General features: G+C 41.0%; 1 protein-coding gene across 1 annotated transcript in view; it reads left to right on the forward strand.

The window, feature by feature from the left end:
• kcnq1.2 (potassium voltage-gated channel, KQT-like subfamily, member 1.2) overlaps nt 1-16,363 on the forward strand; it is a 358,931-nt gene that overhangs the window by 108,544 nt on the left and 234,024 nt on the right. Inside the window, exon 10 of the mRNA XM_060840067.1 lies at nt 1,761-1,923. Within this exon, the coding sequence (XP_060696050.1) occupies nt 1,761-1,923 (163 nt within the window). The remainder of the gene's footprint in view (nt 1-1,760; nt 1,924-16,363) is intronic.

Raw genomic sequence — 16,363 nt, forward strand, 5'->3', positions numbered from 1 at the left:
TCTTTTCTGCTCACTCTCCAATTGAATAAAATTCTCCCTATAGCAGGGCGACAAGAACTGTACACAGCCTGATACATCAACAGAGGATGAGGGGGAGGCTCTTGCGTGGTTACATGGTATGTGGTAATCTACAGGAGGTTTCCTTGCGCATGTTTGACCTTCTTCCATGAGCCATCATGAAGTCGAGTGTCAACTTTGAAGACTCCCGGGGCAGCTCCCTCCTGACTGTGTATACAATTGTGCTGTTACTTCCGCTGCTCTAAGTTTAATGGTGTTGTCTATCAGGCTTTCAGTAAGGTATAATTCTATCAAGGATGCCTATGTCAGGTTGTTGTTTTTCATGGACTGAGGACTATTTAGGGTTGCCAGGACTGAGTTTGCCATTGTTGTTTCTGGTGCAAAGGTAGTACAGGTGGTTTGATGAGTTCCTTTATTTTTGAAACATGCTAGTGGTTAGATACAATTGAATGTTTCACTAGAATTAAGAGTAAATCACTTTTCTGTGAAACTGGAATCTCTCATAGCTAGACTAGGTAAGGACAGCAGATTTCCTTTCCTAAAGGACATTAGTGAATCAGATGGTTTCAAGGTCATCATCAGACTTTTAATTCAAGATTTGTTTTTGGTCTCAAATTCCATCATCATCTATGGTGGGATTCAAACTCAGACACCACAGAGCATTACCTGGGTCTCTGGATTACTAATCCAGTGACATTACCACTGCATCAATGCCTCCCCTTAAGGAGAAGTTAGAACTGTTTTCCTAGGAGAGAGGAAGGCTAAAATGAAACATAATATGGGAAGCACACTAGCTTTCGGAGCGACGCTCCTTCATCAGGTGATTCATCAAGTCACACAATCACCTGATGAAGGAGCGGCGCTCCGAAAGCTACTGTGCTTCCAATTAAACCTGTTGGACTATAACCTGGTGTTGTGTGATTTTTAACTGTGTACACCCCAGTCCAACACCGGCATCTCCAAATCATGAAAACAAATAATTTTCAAAATTACTTAAGGGTCTGGGCAGAGTCGATAGTGAGAAACTGGCCCTGCTTGTAAAAGGATTTGAAATCAGGCACACAGATTAAGTGTTTTACAAAAGAAGCAAATGTCAATTTGGAAATAATCTTTTTCACACATTGTTTAATTATTGTCTGAAATGCACTGACTAGAAGTACAGTGGGTACAGATTCAATTGAGGTGTTCAAGATGATTTTGGATAGTTCATCTAAGTAGAAAAAATGTGCAGAGTAATGGGAAAAAGGCACATGATTGTCACTAAGCCAAAAGGCTCAGCTGGTGGAATCCTCATGGGCCGATTGATGTTCGTTTGCACTGTAACAATTCTGCGATTCTGTAAAGACAGGATAGCACAAAAAGCCAGAGAAAAGTTTTTTTGTAACATGCCGCCATGCTGTCTGATCAAGGTGGGGACTCATTTTATTCTAATGATTTATGTTAGACAGTTTAAAGTTGAGTGTGCTAGGGTCACATTGATTGCCGTGTTCGATCATGTAACACGGTAACAAATTACGTGAAGCTCTTCTAAAGTTAAAAACTTCAACGTGTCCTCACCATGCCTTCTCCAAAAATGCACTGAATCAGCATATAGCGCTGACAATAAAATACTAACACTTTAGAATACAGATGCTCCCTGTCATAAATATATTTCAAATTGCAGTACTCATTTTGTTAGTACATGTTCCTTTAATTAGAATTATATTCATTGTTTTCCTTTCTTTCTTCTCTTTGAACTATAGGTGAAGAAATATAAAAGAAAATGCAAAGTGGGACGTGATAATGAGACCGCTTTCATGATGAATATTGGAGAAAATGCATTATCAGTACCACAGATAACTTATGACCATATTGATGAAAAAGATGAGAAGAAAGAAGTCAATTATTTTATTGATGAACCCACAGGTACTTTTTTTTTGTATCTTATGTAAGATATTGGATATTGAAATAGCATCATGTTGAGTCATCTTGCCCGTCCAATAGTAGTGATGTGACATGTTGTCACAACGCAAACTGGATTTAATGTCAAGTTCACTTGTAGAAGATGAGCACTTTATTTGACAGCACATTGAGACACTGTAGTTATGTCAGTGGAATGTTTGTCATATGTTATATGTTGTGCTGGCCTCCAGGTTCGTATTCATTTGTATGACATGAATACTAATAAACCTGAAACAGTTTTCAATAAAGTCCTACCTTCAAAATATAGTTGGTGTTGCATAAGAATCACAAGATGGTTCCAAGGTGTAACTATTTCATCTGCCCTAGGTTTGTACAATTGTCTACATGATCAATTGTTGCACTCTGGCACAAGAGAGTGGAGCAGGAGCAAGATCTCCAGCATAGAGGTTTGGTGCTGGCAAGGGAGAGTCAGCAGTCAGGGAAGCTGTCAGATGGGATATGAGGTATGGAGGTTTGGAAAAAATATATCTGGGAGAGGACAGATGGCACAGTTAGGGTATTAGAAGATCGGAAGAAGGATTCAGCGGGGGACAAAGGGTGGCGGCGGGTGGGGGGGTAAACGTGGAAGAGGAGCATGGCAAGTGCCTAGTGTCCTCCTTGTTAAAAAGTAACTAGGGACCTAAAGGTCAATGTCATGACTGTTGGAAAATGTGTCTACCTTGGGGTGTTGGCTGGCATTCTCTTTATAGGGCTTTGAGTTCAACTACAGCCTTGGTGAGATTGCTGTTGAACAATGTCCTTGAAAATTAATGGAAGGGAGGAGCCACCAATTTAATCATATCCCAAAGAGTGGTCTGTGAAAATTGGCACTAATGTGAGCCTTCAATAAAGTGTAAATGGAAAAACACTACATTGTTGCTTCCATGATTAAAAAAAAGTCCCCAATGACAAGGCATGTTTTATAAAGACAAGACAAGTCAGTTACATTAGCTGTCTGACTAAACTAAACTCAGCAAATAATGATGATGCGCACGTGAACAAAGTGAAATCCGTCTGATGTTGCATTTTTAAAATGGAATTTAGTTTTACAAAATATTACTGTGCTTTCAAGTTTTCAGCGGTTAATGGCAATAATTGGGCAGGAAAGTTGGTGCTATGATGCAGACTCTCTCTATTTGACTAGGAGAGCCTTTAATAGGTCACCTTTGGGTGCAGCATGGCCAACTGATGAGTTTCACCAATGAAAAGTTTATTCAACTTTGAAATCCAAATGTCCTTTTAGTTTGGAAAGCTGTTACTTGGTCTGGTTGACATGTGGCTCCAGATCCTAACTGTCCTCTTGGCAATTTGGGATGGGAAATAAATGCTGGCCTAACTATTGACAGGCTCATCCAATGAACAAATGAATAAATTAAGCAAGTCAATTTGCTATTCTGCAGTGAAATAGTTCAGCTAAAATACCACTCACTTGAGGTCTTTGGCAACACAGTTGGACGACTTCACTTAGAAGGGTAGGTTGTGCCTCACAAACCTTATTGAGTTCTTTGAGAAGGTGACCAAACAGGTAGATGAGAGTAAACCGGTTGATGTGGTGGATATGGATTTCAGCAAGGTGTTCAATAAGGTTCCCCACAGTAGGCTATTGTACAAAATGCGGAGGACTGGGATTGTGGGAGATATAGCAGTTTGGATCAGTAATTGGCTTGCTGAGAGAAGACAGAGGATGGTGGTCGATGGGAAATGTACATCCTGGAGTCCAGTTACCAGTGGTGTACCGCAAGGGTCGGTGTTAGGTCCACTGCTATACGTCATTTTTATAAACGACCTGGATGAGGGCGTAGAAGGGTGGGTTAGTAAGTTTGCAGATGACACTGAGGTTGGTGGAGTTGTGGATAGTGACGAAGGATGTAGTAGGTTACAAAGAGAAACAGATAAGCTGCAGAGCTGGGCTGAGAGGTGGCAAATTGAGTTTAATGCAGACAAGTGTGGGCGGCACGGTGGCACAGTGGTTAGCACTGCTGCCTCACAGCGCCTGTAGACCCGGGTTCAATTCCCGACTCAGGCGACTGACTGTGTGGAGTTTGCACGTTCTCCCCGTGTCTGCGTGGGTTTCCTCCGGGTGCTCCGGTTTCCTCCCACAGTCCAAAGATGTGCGGGTCAGGTGAATTGGCCAAGCTAAATTGCCCGTAGTGTTAGGTAAGGGGTAAATGTAGGGGTATGGGTGGGTTGCGCTTCGGCGGGTCGGTGTGGACTTGTTGGGCCGAAGGGCCTGTTTCCACACTGTAAGTCTAATCTAAAGTGTGAGATGATTTACTTTGGTCGGAGTAACCAGAATGCAAAGTACTGGGCTAAGGGTAAGATTCTTGGTAGTGTAGATGAGCAGAGAGATCTTGGTATCCAGGTACACTGATCCTTGAAATTTGCCACTCAGGTTGACAGGGTTGTTAAGGAGGCATACAGTGTTTTAGCTTTTATTAACAGAGGGATCGAGTTCCAGAACCATGAGGTTATGCTGCAGCTGTACAAAACTCTAGTGCGGCTGCACTTGGAGTATTGTGTACAGTTCTGGTCACCGCATTACAAGAAGGATGTGGAAGCTTTGGAAAGGGTGCAGAGGAGATTTACTAGGATGTTGCCTGATATGGAGGGGAGATCTTACGAGGAAAGGCTGAGGGACTTGAGGTTGTTTTCATTAGAGAGAAGAAGGTTGAGAGGTGACTTAATAGAGACATAGAAGATAATCAGAAGGTTAGATAGGGTGGACAGGGAGAGCCTTTTTCCAAGAATGGTGACGGCGAGCACGAGGAGGCATAGCTTTAAATTGAAGGGTGATAGATATAAGACAGATGTCTGAAATAGTTTCTTTACTCAGAGAGTAGTAAGGGCATGGAATACTTTGCCTGCAACAGTAGTAGATTCGCCAATTTTAACTACATTTAAGTCGTCATTGGACAAGCATATGGACGCACATGGAATAGCGCAGGTTAGATGGGCTTCAAGTTGGTCTGACAGGTCAGCGCAACATCGATGGCCGAAGGGCCTGTACTGCGCTGTAATGTTCTATGTTCTATGTTCTATATGTTCTAAGTGTTTATTGTATCCGTGAGCACAAAAAACTGTTTTAACTTCAAATGGAGTCAACTTGGATCTATAATATAAAACAACACCTTGCAAAGATTTTGAGTAAGATTAGACACTTGACACATAGCTTCTTACTGGACTGTGCTACTGTTCAGGATGGGCATGTTTGAGGGACCACCTCCTCATTTGTTGTTCTAATTGTCCACACATTCCCAACTAGATGTAAAAAGGTTAGAATGTAACTGTGATCTATTGGTTGAGTAATTGCTAAGCTCCTTATCTATGCTTTTGGTATTTAGCAGACATGCTATGTTATAACTTCATTAGGTTACAATGAGTCAGATAAAATACAGTTTTCCTAAGAACAAAGAAAACATAATAAATAGTCCAACTTGAAGGTAGCATTAACAACAAGATAACAAAAGGAGTTGCTTATTTTAAGATATCTCTCAACTTGTATTAATTTGGACTTTTGTCAAGGAATAGATCTCTAGGGTACAATCAATCATAATTGAGTAATTTTGCATGAATACACTCATTATCAAACTCAAAGAAATTAGCTATTTGATTCGTAATGTTCTTAACTGAACTTGTAATTAATGATGGGGCAAAACTATAGATTTAAAAAAGATCTTCAGAAAATTGAACCAGATTGTATGTGTAAGTATGAACTATTGCCAAATGATTCATGGGAGCAGATGGAACTCATTATTTGCCACAAGTAATTGCAGGTCATGTGTACAACTCATTACTATTGAACTTGTCAAAGTCTAATGCCCATAGAAAGACACCATGATGAATAGCTATTGGAAATTTTTTTCAATCATTAGTTTTTGCCATTCTTTGTTGCCAAGGCTGTGTTGAGCATCTCGTCTAAGCCTCTTGGTTAAAAAGCATATAATGTATTAACAATAGGCAGTGGTATAGCCTGTCATCCTTGATGCTGCAACGCAGTTTCAATATTTTTCACATTATATATTTGCCAAAGATGAGGGGTAGAATTTTTGCTCTTTAAAAATAATTACAAGCCAGGGCTATTTTTAAATGTTAACCCTATACTTGCCAGCAGTGTGCCTGTCAATATAATCATGTGAGATGCAACATCCTAATTAGCTACTACTGCATCCAAAGTCATCCAAGTGCAGCCAGTGGGTTTGAGAGGCTTTCACAGAATCCCTACAGTTGGAAACAGGCCATTTGGCCCAACAAGTTCACACCGACCCTTCGAAGAGTAACCCACCCAGACTCATTCCCCTGCCCTATTACTCTACATTTACCCCTGACTAATGCACCTTACCTACACATTCCTGAACACTATGGACAATTTAGCACGGCCAATTCACCAAACCTGCACATGTTTGGATTGTGGAAGAAAACCAGCGCACCCAGAGGAAACCTATGCAGACACTGGGAGAATGTGTAAATTCCAAACAGTCACCAAGGCTGGAATCAAACCCTGGTCCTGGCGCTGTGAGGTAACAGTGCTAACCACTGAGCTACTGTGCTGCCTTTAGATGGAAGAGGTGGGCTCTGTCACTGCAGTATGGGCAGCATGTGATCACAGCTGTGGCCTTCTGATCCATGAGGCTCCAGTAGGGACTGGTGGAGGAGGTGGTTTGAGGAGGAAGCTAAAGAGGCCTCATAGACCTCCTTGTCTGACAGCTGCAAGTTACCACCTCAGTAAGGAGACCCAATCTCCATAACTGGTTCATAATAACGCAGATCACTCTGCAGCTGTGCTGGTAGGCCCACTGTTGTCACCTCTGTCTTTGGCAAGGTCATAGTAGGACATTGACCTGACACCTGTCCACTCCATCACCGTCCTAGTGCTTCCTTTGTCATGCTTTCGTAGGGTCAGGGATATTCTGTTGAACTTTTCACTTTATGTTTCTGAGTGAATATGGAATTGATCATTACATCTAATCTAGGACCTGAAAAATTGCAAAAGATTTGTGAATCTTAACATGTGAAATGAATACATTTAACAGCATCCTGCATAGTTTTAGTACTAAAAGGCTACTGATGACAAACCTCTGAATCCAAGTTACTTCTAAATTGGTTTTGTGTTCCACAATTGCTTTTTTAATTGAAGGATTGAGGCAGTAAAAGATTTTGTGTGTGTGTGTGTGTGAAATAATTTACCTTTTGTGGTTCCCAGAAGAAAGTAATGGATTCCTACTTCCTGCTATAAATGATGATTACAACTGAAAAATGCAGTTATTTGCATATAATTAGGCGGAAGTTTGCCAAATTATTTCATCTCTATTGCTATTTTGAAATAAAGAAGTGTTATTCAAATGCTTCAGCATCTATCTTTTGAATTTTATACCTAACTGAGATTGAAGTATTGGCTTTTCACTAATGTTTTCGTTCACCTTAACCAATGAGGTGCAAAACCTAATGTGACAATGACAATTTCCATCTCGGAAGGAAAGGAAAACTCTGAATTTCCTTTTGAATTCTGTGGCAGTTTTGGGCAGCAAATATAGAGCAATATGGACATGCATAGCAAATCAAAACTATGAATTTTAAAATACACTAAAACATTGGCAGTTCCCTTTAGGTCTCACTCTGCTGTGTTTTAAGTTGAGCTACGAGGATGTTGATAACATCTTCCTTTTATTTTCCCTGGCTGCCTCTCTGACTGCTGCTATTTAAATGACAATTATAACTATATTACATACTTATGTAAGTGGATTTTAAAATATTACAAGACAGGATCTACAACCATCCTGAATATATCATAAATATATGCCAGCTGAAGTTTAAAACACTTTTTTCGAAATTTTATTTATCCCAACTTCTTTTTGTCTTTTCCAGGCATGGTCACTCTAACTTAATTCCTACCCAAAATCACCACTCACTGAAAATCACTTGGTTTCCACATTGTGTTTCTTTTACATTTTCATAGTGTATTATCTCTGGCGATGTCATTTGTGGATTAGACCTCACTGTGGCGCTGTTTGCCTAATCAGACAAACTGATTTCCTTCACAGGCCTGTATAAATGTTGCTATCAAACAATATTGCTTCACATTTTAAATTAGGCTTTGAGTTTGGGAATCAAAATGTCATTGTCTTTACCAAATTTTAAAACAATTAACTTTGTTTCTTAAATCAGATGTAATCTCATACTGAATCTATTCTTGACTTTTTCCGTTCTGTTTGTAGAACCTGCATTCTATCATAATTTATATATTCTTAATCTATTAAGGGTAGTGCAAATACATATTTGTTGATTCTTTCTTAGTTTCATGCAGTTGTCCTCAGGACGACATTGTTTATCCTGAGCGATATGAGGGTCATCCTTTTCCAAGCAGTTTTTCCATTATGAACGATAATTTTCTCAATGAAATGTAAAACCTAGAATTGTTGTACACTAGTAAACCAGTACAAAGCTTAATATGTTCACATAGGTAACTGTTTAATAAAAAGTGTAAAAACTGGAAAAAAAAGCTATAAAACAGCTAATTACAGCTGCTCTGATATTTCAGAAATGCTTTCCAAATGTGCCATTTTTATTTCCTAATACAGTATCTTAATTGACAATAGCTTGATACTTTTTTCTTTTCAGATGTCCAATAAAGAGAACCAATTGTAAAATGAACAGATGAGTAATCTACTTTTCTTTTATCAGCATAAGGCTGTGATTCAACCTCTGACTCCACGATTTATTTAGATCATGGATAAATGGAGATAAGCTATGCATAATCTATCTTGGGCTCATATCTTTTGAGACCCAGTATTGATTGATCTAGTCATCTAGCCTTTTGGGGAAAAGTTCCAAAATCTACTACCAACAAAGTGGCAAAGGGGAGAATGATTCCACACTCCCCCTCAACCACAACCAATGTGACAAATGGAAGGGTGGTTCAATGGGACAAGGGTAGGGCACAGTCCATCCAAGAGTAGACCACCATCTACTCAGGGTTAAAAAGGTAGAAATTGCAGCATTGTCTGTCCTGTCTCATTGCGTGGGGCAATGGCTGGCAAATGAGAGCCAAATGGAGATGGGTGTCCAGGGAGTGGTCCTTGTTGCAGAAAGCTCCTATCTGGGCATCTGTCTTGTGACATTGAGTAGCAGAAGTAATAGTGCCAGTCATAGTGGGGATTCTGATGTGGAACAGTGGGAATTGTATGGGCAAGGGCAGAACATTTGTCTTCCAAGTTAATGGTCCAAGTCACCTTGAGGTTGAGAGGGTGCAGTATCAGGAGGGACATTGAATCCTGGATTATTTTAGGCTAAGAAGGGAATAGAGGGAATTAACTGTTTAACTGTTTAACAAATACTTTGACACCAGCCATGCAGTGCCTCATTCACAGGCACTACAGTCAAGGATAATGAAAGTAGGGGGTACAGAAAGAGCAAGCATGGATGAGGATACTGCACTTAAAGTGCTTTCACTTATCTATTGCCTTCAGTCAATATTGGTGGATCCTGTTATCTCCAAAACTATAACATGCTGGCAGAGCTCTAAGTAGAGTATCTCACCTGACTGCATGCACAGGAGTTACACCATGGAACAAACCTAAGTATTGGTTTGCAGTCGCATAGTATATGCGCATGCATATCTTAACCATTGCAATCTTAGATTTATGTTCTTTCCTTGAAATGCCTAGTTTTTCTTTTTTCCGGGCTTACTTGCTAGTGGTTTTTGATTCACACGTGGCCTATTAATTTATTTAATGATGAATAGGAAAACTTGAATTGCCCGGAGCAAAAGGAGGATGTGAAAAAAAGTAACTGGTTGTTTGCTTTAGGTTTGTGCCATTGTCAGTTGGATTGGAGGATGGGTTTGAACTAATGGTTGTTAGTTGGATCCTCTGGTGGAAGCAAGTGAACTTTATAATAATTAGGCTATATCCTTGATGTCCTGATGGCAGTGTGCATTACAAGTGTTGCACTGTCTTCAATCCTATCTTCCTCTTGGATTGCTCCAAAGGCAATCAGTGCCTCTACAGGCCTAAACCTTGTTGCTGTGCTATTTTGTGTAGCGTGCAACACACCACAACCATCATCCCAATGGCTTTTCAATCTTGCACAACTGCATAAGGACTTTTTTTTTAGTTGTTCATCAGCTCCATTAATGAAATGGAAAATGTTTCACATATTTCTGGGTGATCGGAGTTCCCTGATCATCACGTGTAGTCAATAGCACCCTGCACTTGTGAAAGACCGGCTCAAGACCCAAATACTCATTGGTTCTGTCCAGAACTACACTTCCATAGAAAAAAAAAGGAAACAATTAACAGCCATTTGTTAGTGTTAATTTTTGTTATTTGTCTTCAATTTTAGAGCATTTTAACTGGGGCATATGGCAAATGTCTCCATCTGAGGGTGCAGAGGCAAAAGGATTAAGGGCAATAGGGACGTTGATGGTCACTGATAAAATGTGGCCACTTATTCCAGTGGAAGCAAGTCATCTTCCATCAGATTGCAGATGTTTGCCAACTTCTAATATGACACCTGAGTGTCTGGAGATATTTCTGGTAATGAAACTGAAGATCACATCTACTCAAGTGTTTGATTCTGCCGTGGGTCGTCATGATTCACCAGGCTGATTGTTGATGCTCAGATATGACAACAAGGCAATATATCCCAAGACTTATTGGGTTTTGAAGTATAGGATTTGCTTCCTGTTCTTTTCATCACTGTTGCTTTGCCTCATCATTAAAGCTTGGACTCAGTGTGATTTTGTTTGGGAGGCAAATTGTTGTCATTCTGAATGATTGGCTGGGAGGAGCTTTTCCCTGTTAATGTTGCCGTCATGAAAGGTGAGCACCATAAGGTATTTAAGCATTTTATTTACCCCCTCCAAAGACATTAGCCATTTTAGAGTTGAGAAACAAGGAACTGGCCTGTGAGTTGACTTTTCTATTCTCCAGTCTGCCACTCCAGTTTGTTAAAGTTGATTTTGCAAAACATTTCTGAATACTTGTGGAGCTAGCATTAGAAAGACCATTCACTTTTGTTTGCTAATTCTCTGTTAATTCCAGATAATGTGGTGAAGGCATTGCTGGTGGCATTTAGAGTCATAGACATGTACAGCATGGAAACAGACCCTTTGGTTCAACCCGTCCATGCAGACCAGACATCCTAACCCAATCTAATCCCACCTGCCAGCACCAGGCCCATATCTCTCCAAACCCTTCCTATTCATATACCCATCCAAATGCCTCTTAAATGTTGCAATTGTACCAGCCTCCACCACTTCCTCTGGCAGCTCATTCCATACACATACCATCCTCTGCATGAAAAAATTGCCCCTTAGGTCTCCTTTATATCTTTCTCCTCTCACTCTAAATCTATGCCATCTAGTTCTGGACTCCCCGACTCCAGGGAAAAGACTTTGTCTATTTGTCCTATCCATGCCCCTCATAATTTTGTAAAACTCTATAAGGTCACCCCTCAGCCTCCGACGCTCCAGGGAAAACAGCCCCAGCCTGTTCAGCCTCTCTCTGTAGCTCAGATCCTCCAACCTTGGCAATATCCTTGTGAATCTTTTCTGAACCCTTTCAAGTTTCACAACACCTTTCTGATAGGAAGGAGACCAGAATTGCACGAAATATTACAACAGTGGCCTAACCAATGTCCTGTACAGCCACAACATGACCTCCCAACTCCTGTACTCAATACTCTGACAAATAAAGCATACCAAATGCCTTCTTCACTATTCTATCTACCTGTGACTCCACTTTCAAAGAGCTATGAACCTGCACTCCAAGGTCTCTTTGTTCAGCAACACTCTCTAGGACCTTACCATTAAGTGTATAAGTCCTGCTAAGATTTGCTTTCACAAAATGCAGCACCCTGCATTTATCTGAATTAAACTCCATCTGCCACTTCTCAGCCCATTGGACCATCTGGTCAAGATCCTGTTGCAATCTGAGGTAACACTCTTCGCTGTCCACTATACCTCCAATTTTGGTGTCATCTGCAAACTTACTAACTGTACTTCTTATGCTTGCATCCATATAATTTATGTAAATGACAAAAAGTAGAGGACCCAGCACCGATCCTTGTGGCACTCCACTGGTCACAGGCTCCAGATGCAGTCCAGATCTCACTGCAATACAACAATTTGGTCACAACAAATGCATTGTACACTGGAACTATTGTTGACTTGTTTAGGTTTTATTGAATATTATCAATGATGGCATTTTGAAGAGTTGGGTGCCAAGGTATAGGAGCTGCTGAACATATTCCGGAATCCTTGCTTTGAAATCTTATGTAATGTGATTGGGTTTGTCATTTTGGAGATCTAGCAAAATTAAAGGGAAATCCCTCCATTGATAAACATTATATCAAGCATTACACTAAGGAAGGTGGTTGTGGTGCTGATGACCTGTCATCTTATCTCCAGGTTATTAACACACAAGTCCCACTGAGTAGTGTCCGAGGCCCAATCATCTGTACATAAAGTGGTAGAGATGTACAGCATGGAAACATACCCTTGATCCAACTGGTCCATGCTGACCAGATATCCTAAAGTAATCTAGTCCCGTTTTCCAGCACTTAGCCCATATCCCTCTAAACCTTCCTATTCATGTAACCATCCAGATGCCCTTTAAATGTTGTAATTGTACCAGGCTCCACTACCTCATCTGGCAGCTCATTCCATACACATACTATCCTTTGTGTGAAAAAGTTGCCCCTTAGGTCCCTTTTAAATCTTTCTCCTCTCATTCTAAACCTATGCCCTCTAGTTCTGGACTCTCCCACTACAGGGAAAAGACTTTGTCTATTTACCCTACCCATGCCCCTCATGATTTTATAAAGCTCTAAGTTTGCACCTCAGCCTCTGACACTGCAGGGAAAACAGCCTATTCAACCTCACCCTATAGCTCAAACCCTCCAAGCCTGGCAACATCCTTGTAAATCTTTTCTGAACCTTTTCAAGTGTCACACCATCCTTCCTATAGGAGGAAGACCAGAATTGCGCACAATATTCCAAAAGTGGCCAAACCAATGTCTTGTACAGCCACAACATGACCTCCTAACTCCTATACTCAGTGCTCTGACCAATAAAGGAAAGCATACAAAATGCCTTCTTCACTATCCTATCTAACTGTGACTCCACTTTCAAGGAACTGTGAACCTGCAATCCAAGGTCTCTTTGTTCAGCAACACTCCCCAGGACCTTGCCATTAAGTGCATAATTCCTGCTCTGATTTGCCTTTCCAAAATGCAGCACCTCACCTTTATCTAAATTAAACTCCATCAGCCACTCCTCAGCCCATTGGCCCATCTGATCAAAATCCCGTTGTACTCTCAGGTAACCATCTTGGTTGTCCACTACACTTCCAATTTTGGTGTCATCTGCAAACTTACTAATTATACCTGCAAATGTGTTGCTGGTCAAAGCACAGCAGGCCAGGCAGCATCTCAGGAATAGAGAATTCGACGTTTCGAGCATAAGCCCTTCATCAGGAATAATTATTCCTGATGAAGGGCTTATGCTCGAAACGTCGAATTCTCTATTCCTGAGATGCTGCCTGGCCTGCTGTGCTTTGACCAGCAACACATTTGCAGCTGTGATCTCCAGCATCTGCAGACCTCATTTTTTACTAATTATACCACCTATGCTCACATCAAATTCATTGATATAAATGAAGAAAAGCAATGGACCAGCACTGATTTTGGTGGCATACCACTGGTCACTGGCCTGCAGTTTGAAAAGTAACCATCCTCTGTCTTCTACCAGTTCTGTATCCAAGTGGCTAGTTCTCCCTGTATTCCATGTGATCTAACCTTGCTTACCAGTTTCCCATGGGAACCTTGTCGAACCTTACTGAAGTCCATATAGATCACATCCACTCCTCCGCCTTCATCAAACCTCTTTCTTATGTCTTCAAAAAAACTCAATCGAGTTAAGGAGACATGATTTTCCAAGCACAAAGCCATATTGATTATCCCTAATCAGTCCTTGCCTATCCAAATACATGTAAATTCTGTCCCTCGGGATTCCCTCCAACAACATGCCCACCACCAATGTCAGGCTCACTGTTCTATTATTCCCTGGCTTTTCCTTACCACCTTAAACAGTGGCACCACATTAGCCAACCTCCAGTCTTGTGGCACCTCACCTGTGATTATCGATGATCCAAATATCTCAGCAAGGGTATCACCATCACTTCCCAGCTTCCACAGAATTCTAGGGTACTCCTGATCAGGTCTTGGGATTTATTGCATTTCAAGATATCCAGCACCAGCACCTCTGCGTTATGGACATTTTTCAAGATGTCACCATCTATTTCCCCACATTCTATACCTTTCATGTCCTTCTCCACAGTAAGCACTGATGCAAAATACTCATTTAGTATCTCTCCCATCTCTTGCAGCTCCACACAAAGACTGCTTTGCTGATCTTTGAGGGGCCCTATTCTCTCCCTAGTTATCCTTTTGTCCTTAATGTATTTATAAAATTCATTGGATTCTCCTTAACCCTACTTGCCAAAGCAATCTCATGTCCCCTTTTTTGCCCTCCTGATTTCCCTCTTCAGTATACTCCTATTGTCTTTCTATTCTTCTAAGGATTCACTCGATCTCTGCTGTGCATACCTGACATATGCTTCCTTCTTTTTCTTAACCAAAACCTCAATTTCACTAGTCATCCAGCATTCCCTAAACCTACCAGCCTTGCCTTTCACACTGACAGGAACATATTGTCTCTGCGCTCCCATTCTCTCATTTTTGAAGGCTTCCTATTTCCCAGCCGTCCCTTTTACCTGTGAATATCTGCACCGAATCAACTTTTGAAAGTTCTTGCCTAATACCATCAAAGTTGGCACTCCCCCAATTTAGAACTTCAACTTTTAAATCCAGTCTATCCTTTTCTGTCCCTATTTTCATACTAATAGAATTATGGTCGCTGGCCCCAGGCCCATGTTCCTAACCCTGCCCTGAGTTCATCTGCCTTCCCTGTTAGGCCTCTTGCATTGAAATCAATGCTGTTTAATTTAGATCATTCTCTGTTTTGTCCTGCCTGCCCTGACTGTTTGATTTGCTAACTTTCCCAACCATACCAGTCTTGGACTGATCTCTTTTCTCACTATCTCCATGGGTCCCACACCCCAACCTATTAGTTTAAAACCTCCCAAGCAGCTCTACTAAACCTCCCTCCCAGTATATTAGTCTCCTTCCAATTCAGGTGCAATCTGTCCTTCTTGTACAGGTCACTTCTACCTCAGAAGAGATTCCAATCATCCAAAAATGTGAATCCTTCTCCCCGTACCAACTCTTCAGCGACTCAATCATCTGTTCTATCCTCCTATTCCTACCCTTACTAGTTTGTAACACCGGGAATAATACAGATATTACTGCCCTCAAGGACCTCCTTTTTAAATCCCTGCCTAGTTTCCTGTATTCTCCCTTCAGAATCTCATCCTTTTTCCTTGCCTATATCATTAGTTCCAATGTATACAACGATATGCTGCTGGCCCCACTCCCCTTTTGAAATATTCTTGATCCTGGCATCGGGGACAGAACATTATGATTTCTCGCTGTCTGCTGCAGAAATGTCTGTCTGTGTCTCTGACTAGAGTCCCCTATCAGAATCAATTGCTTGGAACCTGATATTCCTCTCATTACATTTGCCAGTTGAAGTACCAGAAACTTGGCTGTTTGTTTTACGTTGCGAGTCCATCACCCCTACATATTCCAAAACAGCTTACTTGTTTGAGATAGCGATAGCCACATGAGACTCCTACACTACCTGCCTCACTTCTCCTACCTTTCTTGATTGTATTTGCAGTTTTTCTCCCTTCCTATAACTGCCATCCATCCCACCCCAGCTCCTGTAAATTCCTCATTGCCTCTAACCATCGCTCCAACAGATCCAGGTTATCTGGTTGGATTTGCAACCAAACACACTTACTGTAGACATAATCATCAGCAACAAATTCTCCATAATCTTCCACACCCAACAGGAAGAGCACATCACTCTACTAAAGGTCATCGCTGTATCTTAACAATCTACAGAAAAAAGCACAGTGTTACTGCTCTAAAGAACACGGTCTAGGCGAACTTAGTACCTATATTTTATATATTTTTAAATTTTAATCAAGGGGCAGATCTCAATAAAACGCATGTCTCACAAACTTGATTGAGTTTTTTGAAGAAGCAACAGAGGATTGATGAGGACAGAGCAGTTGATGTGATCTATATGGACTTGAATAAGGCGTTTGACATGGTTCTCCATAGGAGACTGTTTAGCAAGGTTAGATCTCATGGAATACCAGAAGAACTAATCATGTGGATACAGAACTGGCTCAAAGGTAGAAGAAAGAGGGTGGTAATGGAGGGTTGTTTTGCAGATTGGAGGCCTGTGACCAGTGGAGTGCCACAAGGATTGGTGCTGAGT

Source organism: Hemiscyllium ocellatum, chromosome 19 (genome assembly GCF_020745735.1).
Source record: "Hemiscyllium ocellatum isolate sHemOce1 chromosome 19, sHemOce1.pat.X.cur, whole genome shotgun sequence".
In the NCBI taxonomy this organism is placed as follows: domain Eukaryota; kingdom Metazoa; phylum Chordata; class Chondrichthyes; order Orectolobiformes; family Hemiscylliidae; genus Hemiscyllium; species Hemiscyllium ocellatum.